Source organism: Microcebus murinus, chromosome 8, assembly GCF_040939455.1.
Source record: "Microcebus murinus isolate Inina chromosome 8, M.murinus_Inina_mat1.0, whole genome shotgun sequence".
NCBI lineage: Eukaryota > Metazoa > Chordata > Mammalia > Primates > Cheirogaleidae > Microcebus > Microcebus murinus.
The window spans coordinates 64509933-64524945 of record NC_134111.1 but is presented as its reverse complement, the minus strand read 5'-3'; the positions used below and the strand labels follow the sequence as shown (position 1 = coordinate 64524945).

At 31.8% G+C, this 15013-nt stretch overlaps 1 protein-coding gene across 1 annotated transcript in view; it reads left to right on the top strand.

Moving 5' to 3' along the window:
• The window catches only part of COL5A2 (collagen type V alpha 2 chain), a 140925-nt gene that overhangs the window by 56438 nt on the left and 69474 nt on the right, over nt 1-15013 (top strand). The window contains exon 2 of the mRNA XM_012777011.2: nt 10002-10226. Within this exon, the coding sequence (XP_012632465.2) occupies nt 10002-10226 (225 nt within the window). The remainder of the gene's footprint in view (nt 1-10001; nt 10227-15013) is intronic.

Below are 15013 nucleotides of genomic sequence, written 5' to 3'. Positions count from 1 at the left end.
CAAAGTAAAAGCTTATATTTTATATTTTCCTATACATTAATAAGTAGAGAAATTGAGGTACACTTTTCCTTTATTAATTTAGTAATAGCTAGTTGACTAGCAAATAGCTAGGTCATATGTCTTTTTGTCCAGGCTAAATGTTATATTTCTCAGCTTAGCAAATGTTTTACATTCTTCTCTTCTGATCTCAACATCTGCTAACTACTGTGTTAGCACAAAGTAAGTGTTCCGTAACTACTTGGGATTAAACAATTTATTAAAAGTTTTCTAAGACTCTAAATATTACCACAGATACATAAAGAAAATAACTAGAATGTTTTTCTTTATTTTCTTCTTAGTCACCATGTTTTAAGAATTAAAATATAAATGAACACAATAATGATAAAATTCTGAATTTAAACAAAACTAAAAGGAATACCATTAAATAATTATTAATAATCTAAAGCTTTTAGAATTCTAATCAAGCTTGCCCATGGTCACATTTTTTAATGTAATAATCCTTTAATTTGGTCTTTATTTATTTACATATTAAGGAAAATAGCAACTTTCAGAGTCATGTAGATTTATAGTTCAAAATCTTGGATTTCATTCTTTGTATGTTTTCTATCTAACTATAGGAAAAGGAAATGACTCTAGTTTAATTCTGTTGTTTGCTAAAGAAACTTGTAAATTCTGGGCTGGGTGTGATTGCTCACCTCCATAATCCCAAAACTTTAGGAGAATGAGTTGGGTTTGAGGCCAAGAGTGAGAAGAACCTGGGTAACATGGTGATACCCCATTTTTACACACACAAAAAGAAAAATTAGCTGGGCATAGTGGCACACGCTTGTAGTCCCAGCTACTTGGAAGGCTGAGACAGGAGGATGATTTGTGCTCAGGAGTTTGAGGTTGCAATGAGCTATGATGTTGCCACTGTATTCCAGCCTGGACAACAGAGTGAGACCCTGTCTCAAAAAAAAATTGTAAATTCTTCTCAATTTAGTAAAGTTACGTGAGAAAAATGATTGTCTTGATTGTGTGTCTTCTCAGCCTCCTCCCCCTACCCTTCTCCCTCCTCCCTCTCTTCCTCCTTCTCCCTTTGCTTTTCTTGCCTTTTGTTCTACTTAGGAGCACAGAAATTTCCCAGTGAATAGCTTTGCTATGCATCTAGAACGTTATTAACTTCCTGGTAAAGGCACTAGCTTTTCCTTCTACTACCAAGTATTTGCATGGTATCTGTCTGGTTTTGAGATTCAGTGCATATTGAGTCTTGACCTTAATTAAAAATGCAATAAATAAGTTGGCTTCTATGCAATCATGAATACACAGCTGATCAGGGATAAACTGAATATGAAGATTAAGAGATGGATTTAGGTTCTGAAATAATGATTGCCGTCTTATTTAAAGAGTGTTACCCACACTGGAAGTGACTTGGAAAGGAATACCAGAAAGGCTAAAGTCCATTTTTATTTCTGTTCTTCAGTAAATCACTAGTAAAATTAACAATTTGTAATCGTTAAAAAATAGCTGTAAATTACATCTATGTAGATCAGAACAAAACTGAGTATTAGTTCAGGTTGCTAGATGTATACAAGTGGATAAAATTAGAAATTATGCCTTCAGGATGAAAGCACTAGTTCCCTCCACCACCCTTTGCCCTCGCCCCAGCCACTAGCCTCCAGAAATGAGCTGTAGGGAGAATACTACAGAAAGAGGCAACCTTTAAAATTCCCTTTAGAAACTTTCTTCAAAATATTTTAGAATCCTTGGTGCAATGAATGGGCTCAAAGAGCCATTGAGAACTGTGGAATGTTTAGTTGATTGTAAAAGAAATTTCAACTTGGTCAAGGCAAGGGCAATGAATAAAGAATAAGTGAATAAAGAATGAATTGGAAGGAATAAACTAACTACAATGCCTAGATTTTCTCTGGAGGCCCTAAATATTCTTCTGCAGCAAGTAAGTAAGAAAAGAAGGTAAAAATGCAGCTGCAAAGGAATAATAAAATACAGAATCAAATTGATGCAAAAATGCCTTATATAAAATATTTTATTTTATACCCGAGTATCTCATACTGAATATTCTTTTAAAATATAATTACTCTTTTAGTTCTCAAAACGAGTAAAAATATATGTTCTTCTTAGGTTACAGTATCTGGAATGAATGATAATACATAACATTCCACATCCCAGGTATTTTAAATCCCTATAGGTATTTTAAATTCCACATTTGAATAATCAGCTAAAATGAGGCTTCTCTAAAAATCATGTAATAACCCAGGATTGAAGCAAGTTATTTTGCATTCGATGTGGTCTATATCTCTTCTTTGGTAGTCTTACAATTGGATTTAGATATAAAAATCCCTTTTTATACACCAAAGAGTATAGATGATTCTACCATCTAAAGCTTTTTCACCAAACAACTAATATTCAACAAATATGTATTGAGCATTTACTATGATTCTGACACAATTCTAGGATATTAGGATATATCAATGATGAAAATAGAATAAATTATATCTGTCCTTAGAGAGCTATAATTCTATCATGGAAAGACAACAACAAACACAGTAAATCCATTAGTAGTTTTGAAAGGGATAACTACTACATAAAAGAAAAAATTAAGAATAAAAATAATAGAGAAAAAAGACAGTAAGAATTGGTGAATTGAGTGTCATGGTTGTATGTGTAATTTTTTGTAAGGTGGTCAGAGTAGGCTTGATGGACCAGGTGACATTTGAGCAAGACTTAAAGGAGATGAAGGAAATCTAGAATGTGGGGTACTTGCTAAATATTGCTGAGAGTTTTTTATACTTAATTTATCTCCAGACTACATAAAAGTCATGATACTACCCATTTGAAGGAGAAATAGTTAAGGAAATTTTTGGTTCTCCTCTTTATCTCAAGCAATATTATGCTAGGGGAAATTAAATAGATAGACTACAAGAATAATTCAAAATTGTCCATGCATTTAAGTAGGCAGACACGGTTGGCATAACACTTTATCTAACTTATTTACTGAGTATTAATATTTAAGAATAGAGTTAGGGTTTGCTATAGAAATTACTGCTGAAATTTCTAATGTGTAGATTATAAGGCAGGCTCAATTCTCTTTGTGGTGTTTTTTATAACTATTTAGTATTTTGAGCCATGTGTTTGGGGAAAAAAAATCTATGTCAAATGTATTAGCAGACTGAGAGTTGGTCTTCCAGACAGAATTGTAGATGAGCATTGCATGTGCAATATGTGTAGTTTTAGTTTCACATTTTGGCCACAATCATTTAGACTTCCTAATGATACATGGAAAAAAACTTAAGTGGTCCCTAATATAAGAGGTTTTCCTTCTTATTTTTTCCATTTTAAGTAAAGTAAAAACAGCAGTTTTACTAGTTAAATGAAAAGCCTCTGCATGTGAGAGTGAAAAATGCTTAAATGGTTGCATTGAAGAAACTAACCACCTTCAAAGACAGTTTATCTAAACTTGTTTTTTATTTGTATGCTGCATTGAAATATTGTATGAGTTGTCTCTTTTTTGCTTTCTCAGGTTTCAAGAAAATTGTTCAAAATTAAATTATTATATTGCCTTAGAATATAAAACATGATTATCTTTAGTAGAATAGAAAGAAATTTAACTCAGCTCAAATAATCATTGGGTGCTTACTCTCCTGTTCAGCTGGTACAATGAAAGAGAGGGAGAGGGCACAAAAAATGTAATAGTTTAGATAACTATCCTAAAAACAGATTTAAATTTAGGGAGTTCATTGGAAAGTAAAAGTCTATAGTGGATTAAAAAACAGAGGATATAAAACCCCACAGGCCTGCTTCATACTCACTTACCCACCCTCCATCCATAGAATTTGAGGCTAAGATGGAAAAAAATTGTCAAAGTATGTAATAGATCCCCCTCAACTATCCCTGGTGGTTTCATATGTACCTAACTTTGGGAATTGGATATGGAAAGAGAAATGATAAATGTGGAATTGCTGGCATTTACTCAGCAGAGTCTAAAGGAGGAATTGAATGCTTTCCCTCTTTGTCTTCCCCTTATGATGATAAACACTGTCTGAGAGAGAAGGAAGGGAGGGATTTCCTTGGAAGTCTCTCTAGAACCCAATCCAGCAGCTGGGGCTATGCTGAGCATGGCTAAGGGCAGCATCTGTAGTTTAGTGGGTAGGGACACATGTGGCTGCTTTGTTGCTGCTTCTTTTGTCCCTCAAGGCAGTCTCTGCCCATTTCATGAGAGCATAGCTGACAGCGCTGTGATTATAGTCCTTTGAAGACATTTACAGTCAGAGAAACTGTAAATGTTAGTCTAGAGACCTTCACAACCCCAGAAGGGCCGGACATCAGCTGGGTCAAGAAGGCCAAAGGGTTGCTGTAGCTTTCTGAAGATTGTTCTAAAACGTGAGCTGCTGTGACCAACATAGTCTTCTTCCTTGCTGGCCACACAGAGGTCTGGATGTCAGGGACATACTTCATAAGAACTGCCAAGTGAGCCATTTCCCTTTCATTCAAAATAGGAGTCCTAAGTGCACATCCTCTCTGGAATGATTAGGAAAGGAGGAAAGACAGCTAAATGTGCTATCTTTTTAATAGACATATCAATGAACTAGTTCATTCCTTTCACATTCATGTATGCATTATCCATGTTACAAATGCATTTATCAAAGACTGATTATATGACATTAGGTGTGAAGATTATTGAGATGAGCACAATTCTGTCTACCAAGGAGGTGAGAAAGTCCAGTGGGGGAAAATGATCTGAACAAATACTAGTATGAATAAAAAATTTAACTTTTTTGTAACTAGTAGCCACTCTACATTATTTCTGCAGGGAAGAACTTTAATTAATGGCTAGAGAATATCTAGCATAGTTTCAAAGACTTTTACTTCATTTAATTTTCAAAGTTCTTAAGTAGACCCCAATAATTTAAAATACAAATGGAATCACATCTCTCTTGGCCAGTCAAAAGGTTTCAACATGGCTGTTTCTATGGAGGGTTTTTTTTTTTTTTTCCGGCAGATATATAATTAATTATATAAAGGAATGTATAAAGGAATGTGGGTGAGGGCATGGCCTATAGCTGGCAAGTAGAAGTTCTGATAAGTTAGTTTCTCATTGTCTATTATAATAAGATAGTGGATTTGGTCTGCCATCTAGTGATAAGAACTGAATTCTTACAACTAAATTTAGAAACATAAGATTTATGAGAAGTCTACAAAGATATATGAGAAACATAAGACAATTGAGTTGATTTCAAGTAAAATGCGTTCAAATAAAATTCATCTCATCTCTCTATCAGTGCCATAACTTCTGTGGGAATAACTTCACAATGGATTCAATTTGTTGGAACATTTGGTAAGGATAAAAGAATCGTGTAGCTTGGGAGATAAAAATTTTGGAAATGAAAACACCATAAAAATTATAGAATAGTGAAAATATTATGTGATTTCTCCTTGTCTCCTTCATTTTAGGAAAGTTGAAGAAACATAAATAGGAAAAAATACAAGTAATGCAAAATTACAGTTTTGGAGTTCTATTTCAGATTGTTTAAAAATATTTGTTTACCTGATTACTTTAAGAAACATAATTTTAGAAGTTCTGGGCTTTGGATCTTGCCTCTAGATATGACCCTGGGTTAATTTTATGATTTGGGTAGAGGAGTCAGAAGGACCGTATTGAATTTCTTAGAATATGATTTGGAAATTCTTATTTAGTTATTTTTTTATTATACTGTCATTCATAAAATGTTGTAACTTTACTGCAAAAATTTTCAATGAGTTGGCTATCATTTTACATGTCTTTTCATTTAAGTAAACGTCTATGCAGAAAACAGAAGGGACAACCTAACCATATGGTGCACAACTACCATGTAGAAACATGAAAATTGCAAGACACCTTATATTTTCTGCCTACTCTTCTTTCATTCAGACATGAACATGGAGAGTTGACTGAGTTTTTAAGCTCAGTCCACATCCTTCTGGGATGTGTATGGATTCTTGTCTGAGAGAAGAGAAGGCCCAGTTTAGCAGCAAGTGTGGTTTTTCATCTCCTTGCCATTTAAAAGCATTCCAACTAACTTTCCACATCATCTTAAATTTAATTATAAATTCTCAGAAGAAAGGAACCAGTCATGAGTCAGAGTATAAAACTAACTTTTAACATTATCATTTAAAGAAAGTAATACAGTGGCCCACTTCTTTGCCCCTTGAGTTGAGGTCATGTTGTCTTAAACTTTCAGGAGGGAACTGCTCTTCTTATATGTTAATATGGGACTAAAAGAATATGTCTTTTTATTTTAACCCTGAGAGGAGCCACAGAGAACAGGATAAGTCACTCTCTGAAGAGTCTCTCACACATTTTAATGACACTAAATTGACAGCATTATTGATACTATCTTGTTTTTGTTTTTCATATTCTTTACTTCTAAATATTGAATTATTTCATCAGTGATATATATACTTGTATATTATATAATATGTGTCCAATGATAATATATATTATGATAATTTATGTATTATTATAGAACTTCAGGGAGTGACATCCTGTTCTCTGTATCTCCTTCAGGACTTATATAATATATAAATTAGGATATATAATTTATATATTATGTAATAATTTACATAATAGATTTCATTTATTATATAAACAAATATAACACTCCATATCAGATTTATAACACATATATTATCTTATGTATAATATATATCATACATATGATATTCCACAATGATAAGATATGTTTTTGAGGACATAATACATCTGCTTTCAAAATTTAATACATTAAGTACTAGGCACATATACACTTAACTCTCAGTAAATACATTTCAACACTGTTACCACCCCACAGGTTGTGGAAAGGAAAAAACAAGCTAACTGGACTTGCATATCATCCTAAGGCAATGGAATTTAACACTTTATAATTAGATTGTGATTCTCCTCAATCATAAAACTTAATGAGCAAAGCTATACTTAACTTATCTAGTTAATGAAATTGTTCCATGGACTCTGAATGTAAGCTGATTTTTATATGGGTTTTATCTTTGAAAATGTTCATCATGGAACTACATTGTTTTAAACTGATTTTTTTTTTAAATCTAAAAGTCAAACTGTTTATTTGCTGTACATATTTCTCAATTTTTTTCAAAACAGTCTTGCAGAAAAGCATCTTAAAACATGAGTTCTATTTTCCCCTTGGTTTTAAATGATTATAATAGCACGATGTACGCAGAGTCAGTATTATTCTGTTGATTAGCTATGTATTATGTGATAAGTCTTTTGATGGAGACAAAACAGATTAGAAACTTAGTCCTTGTTTTGTAAAATAGGACACAAACAGTAAAAATGTGGTATTATACTCTGAAAGCAGTTTTCCATTTGCCAAATATCTGTGATGAAAGACCCACTATGTGAAAGAAAGTATTCCATACAGAAGTGAGGAAAATGCTATTTTTCTGGTTTTATTGAGGTACAATTGACAAAAATTGTATAAGGTAAATTGTTGGATTAATATCTTTTTTTATTTCAAAATATTACAGGGATACAAAAGTTTCTGATTACATGGATCTTTTGTAATGCTTGTGTCAGGGCTATAAGTGTGCCTATCACCCAGATAGTGTTCATTATACCTATTAGGTAGGTTTTCCCCCATTCCCTCCTCCTCCCTCTCTCCTGCTTGATTTCCACTGTGTTTTACTTCCCTCTGTGCACATGTGTACTCATCAGTTAGTTCCAGTTTAATAGCCAGTACGTGTGGTGTTTGTTTTTCTGTTCTTTAGATACTTCCTTTAGGATAATGGTCTCCAGTTCCATCCAAATTGTTGCAAAAGGCAGTAATAAATTTCCCGAGGGCAGTGATTTTTGCTTATTTGTTCACATTTAGTAAATCTTCAATTGCTTTGCATATAATACACACTTAATGAATTAATCAATGGTTGAATGAATAAGTTCTTTAAAGAGTCCTGTGAAAAATAGCAATTGGGTAAGGGAAGACCAATTTTTGTAGGATAGTGAGAAAATAATTTTGGGGGCAGATGAATATTTAGGAAGCCATGATAGCTAGCCATGAGAATCTGGGATGAAGGAGGGAGAGGTAGTACAGGCAAAGGGATCAAGTTGTGTGAGGACTGCAAGGGAAGGCCTTTAATCTTTATGAAGGAGTTTTGAATTTAAGTAGTTGGCAAGCTCCTGAAAGATTTAAGCAAGGGTGATTTGTTTGATTCACATTATATGTTAAAATACTGTAATTTTCTTTCTTATAAAATCACAAAGGTAAAGATATAATATATGTGCTTACTTGATAGTAAATCTATGATAGAACTATTACTGTGTGTGCACATGCATGTATATATTTTCCTAATCTTTCTTAAATTTTTACCTAAATATAAAAAAATATTTTGGAAAATATTATATAATAACTTACTATATTGTTCTGATTATGACTTGACTTTCCTTAATTAACTTTGATGTAAAGATAATTAACTCATTACCTGTATAAGTTTTCACTTCTGCTGCAGTTTAATAAGCACCTTTAGTTTAGGATGTCTAATGTGAATCTAGTCCATGAAATAGGACATTGTTGTATGTTTTTTTATATATATATGTATATATGTATATATATATACACACACACACACTATATATAGATAGATAGGTAGATAGTGTGAGTATATACCGTTATTTCCCCGAAAATAAGACCTACCCATAAAATAAACCCTAGCAGGATTTCTAAGCATTTGCATAATATAAACCCTACCCCGAAAGAAAATAAGACCTAGTGATGGGCGTGGCTATGCAGCATATCTGCACACCCATGCATTTCGTTGTGGAGAGGTAAAGAAGAGGAGCAGCCCTTCTCATCTGCCCCATGAGAACTCTATTGCTTGACATGAGAGACTGGGGCCAATGGTTCTAAAGGAAATAAAGTCATAAGAAATTCTGGATGGAATTCGGGGTTTGGAGAGTTATGATGATGTTCCAGAACCAGATGACTTAACTATATTTGAATAAATGTAGATTGTTGTACTGTACTTAAAAAAAAATAACATATCCCCTGAAAATAAGCCCTAGGGTGTCTTCTTGAGGAAAAATAAATATAAGACCCTATCATATTTTCGGGGAAACATGGTGTGTGTATATATATATATTATATATATAGTTTTTTTTTTAAACAGTGTCTCTCTCTATCACCCTGGCTAGAGTACAGTGGCATCATCATAGCCTACTGCAACCTCAAACTCCTAGGCTCAAGTGGTCCTCTTGCCTCAGCTTCTTGAGTAGGTGGGAGAACAGGCACCCTCTACACCTGGCTACTTTTTCTATTTTTTGTAAAGACAGGGTCTTGCTCTTGCTCAGCCTGGTCCAGAACTCCTGGCCTCAAGCAATCCTTCCACCTTGGGCTCCCAAGGTTCTAGAATTACAGGTGTGAAGCCACCATACCCAACCTTTTTTTACTTTATATTTAAAAATAATTTTAATAAACCCATATACCTTTCTCTTTTTTGAAGTTTTACTCTATGATATATGAATATATATTTTCTCCTGTTGTGGCATTTACTAATGCAAAGTTTCTAGTGAATTGAAAATCATATAGAGTTCACCAAACATTAAAAGTATATATTCTTTTTTGAGCTATTCTTCTTCTCCTCATTTTCAAAGGATTTGTTTTTATCCCTACTCACTGATATTCTCATATTTGATAATTCATACTTCAAACATTAAAAAATAAAATCTTATATGAATCATTCTCTGGTTAAAAAGTATACCTCCATTGGATCACAGTTTTTTCCTTCCCCTATTATGTGAGAGTAAGTATGATAATCATTTCATGGTGAATTATATGTAATTTTGCATATAAATACTAAATGAAATAAGATCATTTGTGTTTGGCCCTTTGGGAGGTTACTTTGTAGCCAAGAAATTTTTAAGATTCCACAAGATGACTCACCTTAAATATTTTCCAAATTCCAGAATTTCAGATTACTAATCTCCTTTTCTTTTCTTCTTCTTTATCTTCTGTTTTTAGAAGGATATGGCGAAGAAATAGCCTGCACTCAAAATGGCCAGATGTACTTAAACAGGGACATTTGGAAACCTGCCCCTTGCCAGATCTGTGTCTGTGACAATGGAGCTATTCTCTGTGACAAGATAGAGTGCCGGGAAATGCTCGACTGTGCTGACCCTGTAACTCCTCCTGGCGAATGCTGTCCTGTGTGTTCACAAACACCGGGAGGTGGAAATACCAACTTTGGTAAGAACATTTAGGGCCAACTCAGAATTGACTCAATGATTCACCTTTTTAGTTGCAGTGTTTTTGACTCTCAGGGGTCAGCAACTCGAGAAAATAATTAAGCAGATTTTTCAGTGGCTTTTGGGGTTAACACTTCTGCTCACTCCCTTTATCTAATGTTAGAAAGAAGCAAACAGTAATTTCCTGTTAAACGTCAGAGGAATTTGGGGCTGCATTTTGAGTGGTTATGTCTAATTTGAGAATTTCTTGTGCCACTTAAGATGGTTATTTGTTACCAATTCCATGTTGGGTACTGCCAAGATAATATTTGGTTTTCTATGAAGTCCATTAACACCCAAGAGAAGATCTAGAAAACACATTTATCTTCTTTGGTGCCAACTTTTCCTTAGGGAATGAGTAACTTAACTTAGTCCCATTCTTAACTTAGTCTTAACTTAGTCCCATAACACCCTCTATTAATCAGCTCAAAAATGCAGAATGCTTTTTCATGTTGGCCAGGTAAGGTAAGAGAGTAAAATGGATTTCCAGGAGAAAAGAGTGATATAAATTACTGATTTTTAAAATTGTTTGTAGAAAACGTATCTGTGTTTAACAGAGATTATGTATTTGGGTAGGAGTACATAGGTTAAAGAAATTTACATATAAGGGAAACAAGTTTATATTTATCTGTTTTAATGAACTAGGTAAGATTAATAATATTAAACTTAAAGATTGTTTTAGCAATCATGAGACTTGCATGAATCATTGTCAAGATGTCAATACTTTATTTTGTTTTTTGAAATTTCATTATAAATAAAAAATATAATGAAATACTCAATAGTATATACACAGAAACATTAGATAGCAACTTACCTCTTGGATATTGTTCAACAGTAGCAATGTGCTTTGAATAAATACCTAAACTCAATATTCAGCAATATGATAAGGAAGATATAACAGAAAGAATTAAAAACAACACATATAAGGCTACCTAAAGCAGATACAATCTTCAAAGAAGCCTTGGAATACAATAAAATTAAACTTGTAGGGATAAGTATGTAGTAAATACAAACAATGGAGGGGTGGCAAATATCAGAAAACAGCAAAATATACAACCTCATGCAGATAGCTGGTCTAGGAAAGTGAAAAACTCATTCTAAGATGAATAATGAAAAAGGAGCTGACAGCAGCATGATACAAAAATACTATAAGAAAAAAGGTAGGAGAATTAGCTAAATGTATGAATAAAGAACACACTAGTAAATATGTTGCCATAGACCAGATGAAAATTGTGACCAATCATTTTATCATGAACTAAATAGAACTTAATAAAGTAATTGTCTCTAAGAACTCTAATAAAGAGGGCCATGAATCAGGGAAAAAAGTAATGGCTAGGTAAAATATAGAAGAAAAACTAAAACAATTACAAAAAAATTAAGAGGAAGTCAGGAGGAACACAAGGAGAACTGATATGGCACAAAATAAAGCCAGGGGTATAGATGATATAAATGAAAAGAGAAAAATAATAAATTAAAATTTAAAAAGAATTAGGAAAAATGTAGAAGATTGGCAAGGATATCATTGAAGAAGAGTCCCCTAAAAAGAAAGTAATGCAGTCCAGCAGAAAAATGATAATACAAGTAAACTTTTCTGAAAGAAAAGAAAACTCTTAATTTCAATATTGAAATGGCATTCACACATTTGAAAAAATTGGCCCAGAAGAGTCAACATAGAGACATATCTAACTTAGAAAAATCATTAAGCCTTAAAGAGACAAAAAAAAAAAAAAAAAAAAAAAAAAAGAATTCTTTGGAATGTAAGAGAAAAAAAGAACAAGTTATTTCAAAAGAGAAAAATATTCAGACTGGTCACAAGTTTTTCCAGTGCCAGAAGAAAGTGGAGCAATATGTACATGTTTCTCAAGGAAAGAAATACACAAACTAAAGTTTAAATATTAATATAAATCTGTTCTTTTCTTCAAGTATAAAAGCTATAGAAAAAATTTTGAACACACAGGAACTCTAGAAATATTGTTTCTATTACATAAAGTTTTTTCAGGAAACTATCATGGGAAAAATTCAAGACAAATAAAAGTTAATTAGAGAAATTGTCAAAGACATAATGTGAGCATTGATTATGTTTAACTCTAGAAAAAGACTAAAACTATGAGTTAGGGTGACAAATGGGAGTGTAAATATAGATTCTGAAAATATAAAAATAATTATAAAACTAATATATAATGAAAGGGGAAGGTAAAAGAATGTGTGAACTAGAGTGAGTTTGCTAATTTCTCATCGTTAAGGGTAGAAGTCCAAGAATATCATTTGAAACTGACAAATCACGTAGACAAGGCAGTAGCACATTTAACACTGCAAAGATAAATGCTAAGAAAGGACATTTCTTTGTTTAAAATTGAATGCTAGATGAAAATGTGGGGGACATGTAAGAAATAGGAAACTGTCATTTTTATCATTGCTCATTTTAGTGGAACTAATAGAAACTGTTTAAACAAATATAGATCTAAGAGTAATGTAAAAGAGTAATGTAAAGTTTAAATACTACAGCCAGTATATAAATCTTTTTATACGTCAGGACTAAAACACTAACCAAAACAAAGGTTCTTAAAAATATAGTGAAATATTTTACTTTAAAAAAGATAATAAAATGTCATAGCTCTGTCCTTATAGAAATGAAAAGAAAAAATAAAAATACATGCATTTAACATCCATATCAAAAAGTTAAAAAAATTAGCAAAATAAATTGAAAATAAGTGAAAGAAAAAACTTTATAAAGAAAAGAGCAGAGTGAAAAGGGAGGAAACTGAAATATAGTAGAAATAATATGTGAATCCAAAAGATGGTTCTACAAAAAAACCCAACAAAATAAATTAACCTAAAATAAGAAATGATAAGGAGAAAATTACTTAATGAACATAAAAGAACATACCCTAGAAGAAACAGAGAAATTTGTAAAGCAGCTAGATCCTCAAAATGCAGCAGGTCTAGGTAGTTTCACAGTAGTGCCAAGCAATTTTTAAAAAATCAGATCATTTTAATTCTTTTAAAATGCTTTTTGAACACTGAAAGAGAAGGCAAACTTTTGAAATTTTATTATGAAGGAAGTATATCGTTAGTAGCAAAAGTGATAACAATTGTATGAAAAAAACCCCTACAGTCTGGTCTTATATTTATTTAAAATCCTAAATAAATTATTAAATCTATTAGGATATTGAAATAATAATTAGCCATAAAAAGTGGAGATTATTCCACAAGTGCAAGAATAATTCAATATTAGGAAATCTAGTAATAAAACAATGATCATAATAGATCTATGATGAGAAAGTATATACTTTCCCCCATAATTGACATAAATGTATTTTACAAAGATCAGTAAATATTCTTAATAAAGATAACAACCTGGTAATAAATGGACATTATATTAACATAATAAAATATTTACATCTCAGTTTAAAAGTGTCTTTATGCTTAATATGAGAAGCATTCCCTCCGAACACAGAGATAGAACATGAATATTCATTATGATCACTGCCATTTAGCAGTAGTGAATCTGCCTGAATAAAGAGATAGATAAGAAAAAAAAATCAGAGATTTATAAATTAGAAAAGCGGTCCAAAAATTTTTCAATTTGCAGAAAATAGAGCTGTATAGTCACAAAACTTAGGGAAACTGAGTAAAAAAATACTGCAAAAATAATACAATTGACTAAGACAAGGAAGCACAAAATTAATAAGCAGAAATTAATAATTTATGATGTATAAACAATTACATAATAGAATAAATACTGGTAACAAAATATACCTCATTTATAATAGTAACAGATGCCTAAGGATAGACTTATAATGAAATATGTGAGATCGATGTAAAGATAACTTTAAAATGCTAAGTTAATCAAAGTCTTAAAAAATTGAACCTCCTATTATGGTCTTAGTTAGAATGACTAAATGTTGCAAACACATTAATTCTTCACAAGTTATTAATAATTTTAACAGGATCCCAATAAAAATATAGTACACTGTCTTTTAGAATTCAATATGTTATAAATACAAATTTATGTAAATACAAATTTACATATAGTAAATAAGAATAGGCAGCAAACCTTTAGAAAGAAGAGTAATTTAGTGATGACTAGCCCTACAGGGTATTAAAATGTATTAGAAGGACTAATTAGTTTAAAAAATGTGGTCTAGATATTTGAATAAGTAAAATTCAATTGAATGAAATAAAAAGTCTTGAAGTAGATCCAAATATACATAGTAAGTTTGAATGTGATAAAAATGGCATTTTAGCAATGGGGAAAAGAAAAATTATTTTGTAAGTCTTGTTGGAATGGCTGGACAGTCATATGGGAAAAAATGAAGTTGAATAATAACCATACATCCTATACCAGGGGAAATTCCAAATAAAGCAAAGATTTAAATGAGAAAAATTAAATCTTAATGGTTTCAAAGATAACCTTGAATAATTTCTTCATAGTCCTGAAATATATAAGATTTTCTTAAGTCTGATCCAATGTGTAAAAGCCATACAAATAATAAATATTCACATGACACAAAAATGAGCACAGTAAAATATTTCAATTCAATTCACAAAGAATTAATATCCTTTACATGTAAAGAGATACTAGCTATAAATATGGTTCCTCGTGATATGACAATACTGTAAATTTTCCCATAATATAATAAATGTGAACTAAAACTACACTGAGCTAACATATTTCACCTATTAGATTGGCCAAAATTAAAATGCTTGATAACACACTGGATTTCACTGTGCTTTGCTTGTGGAGAA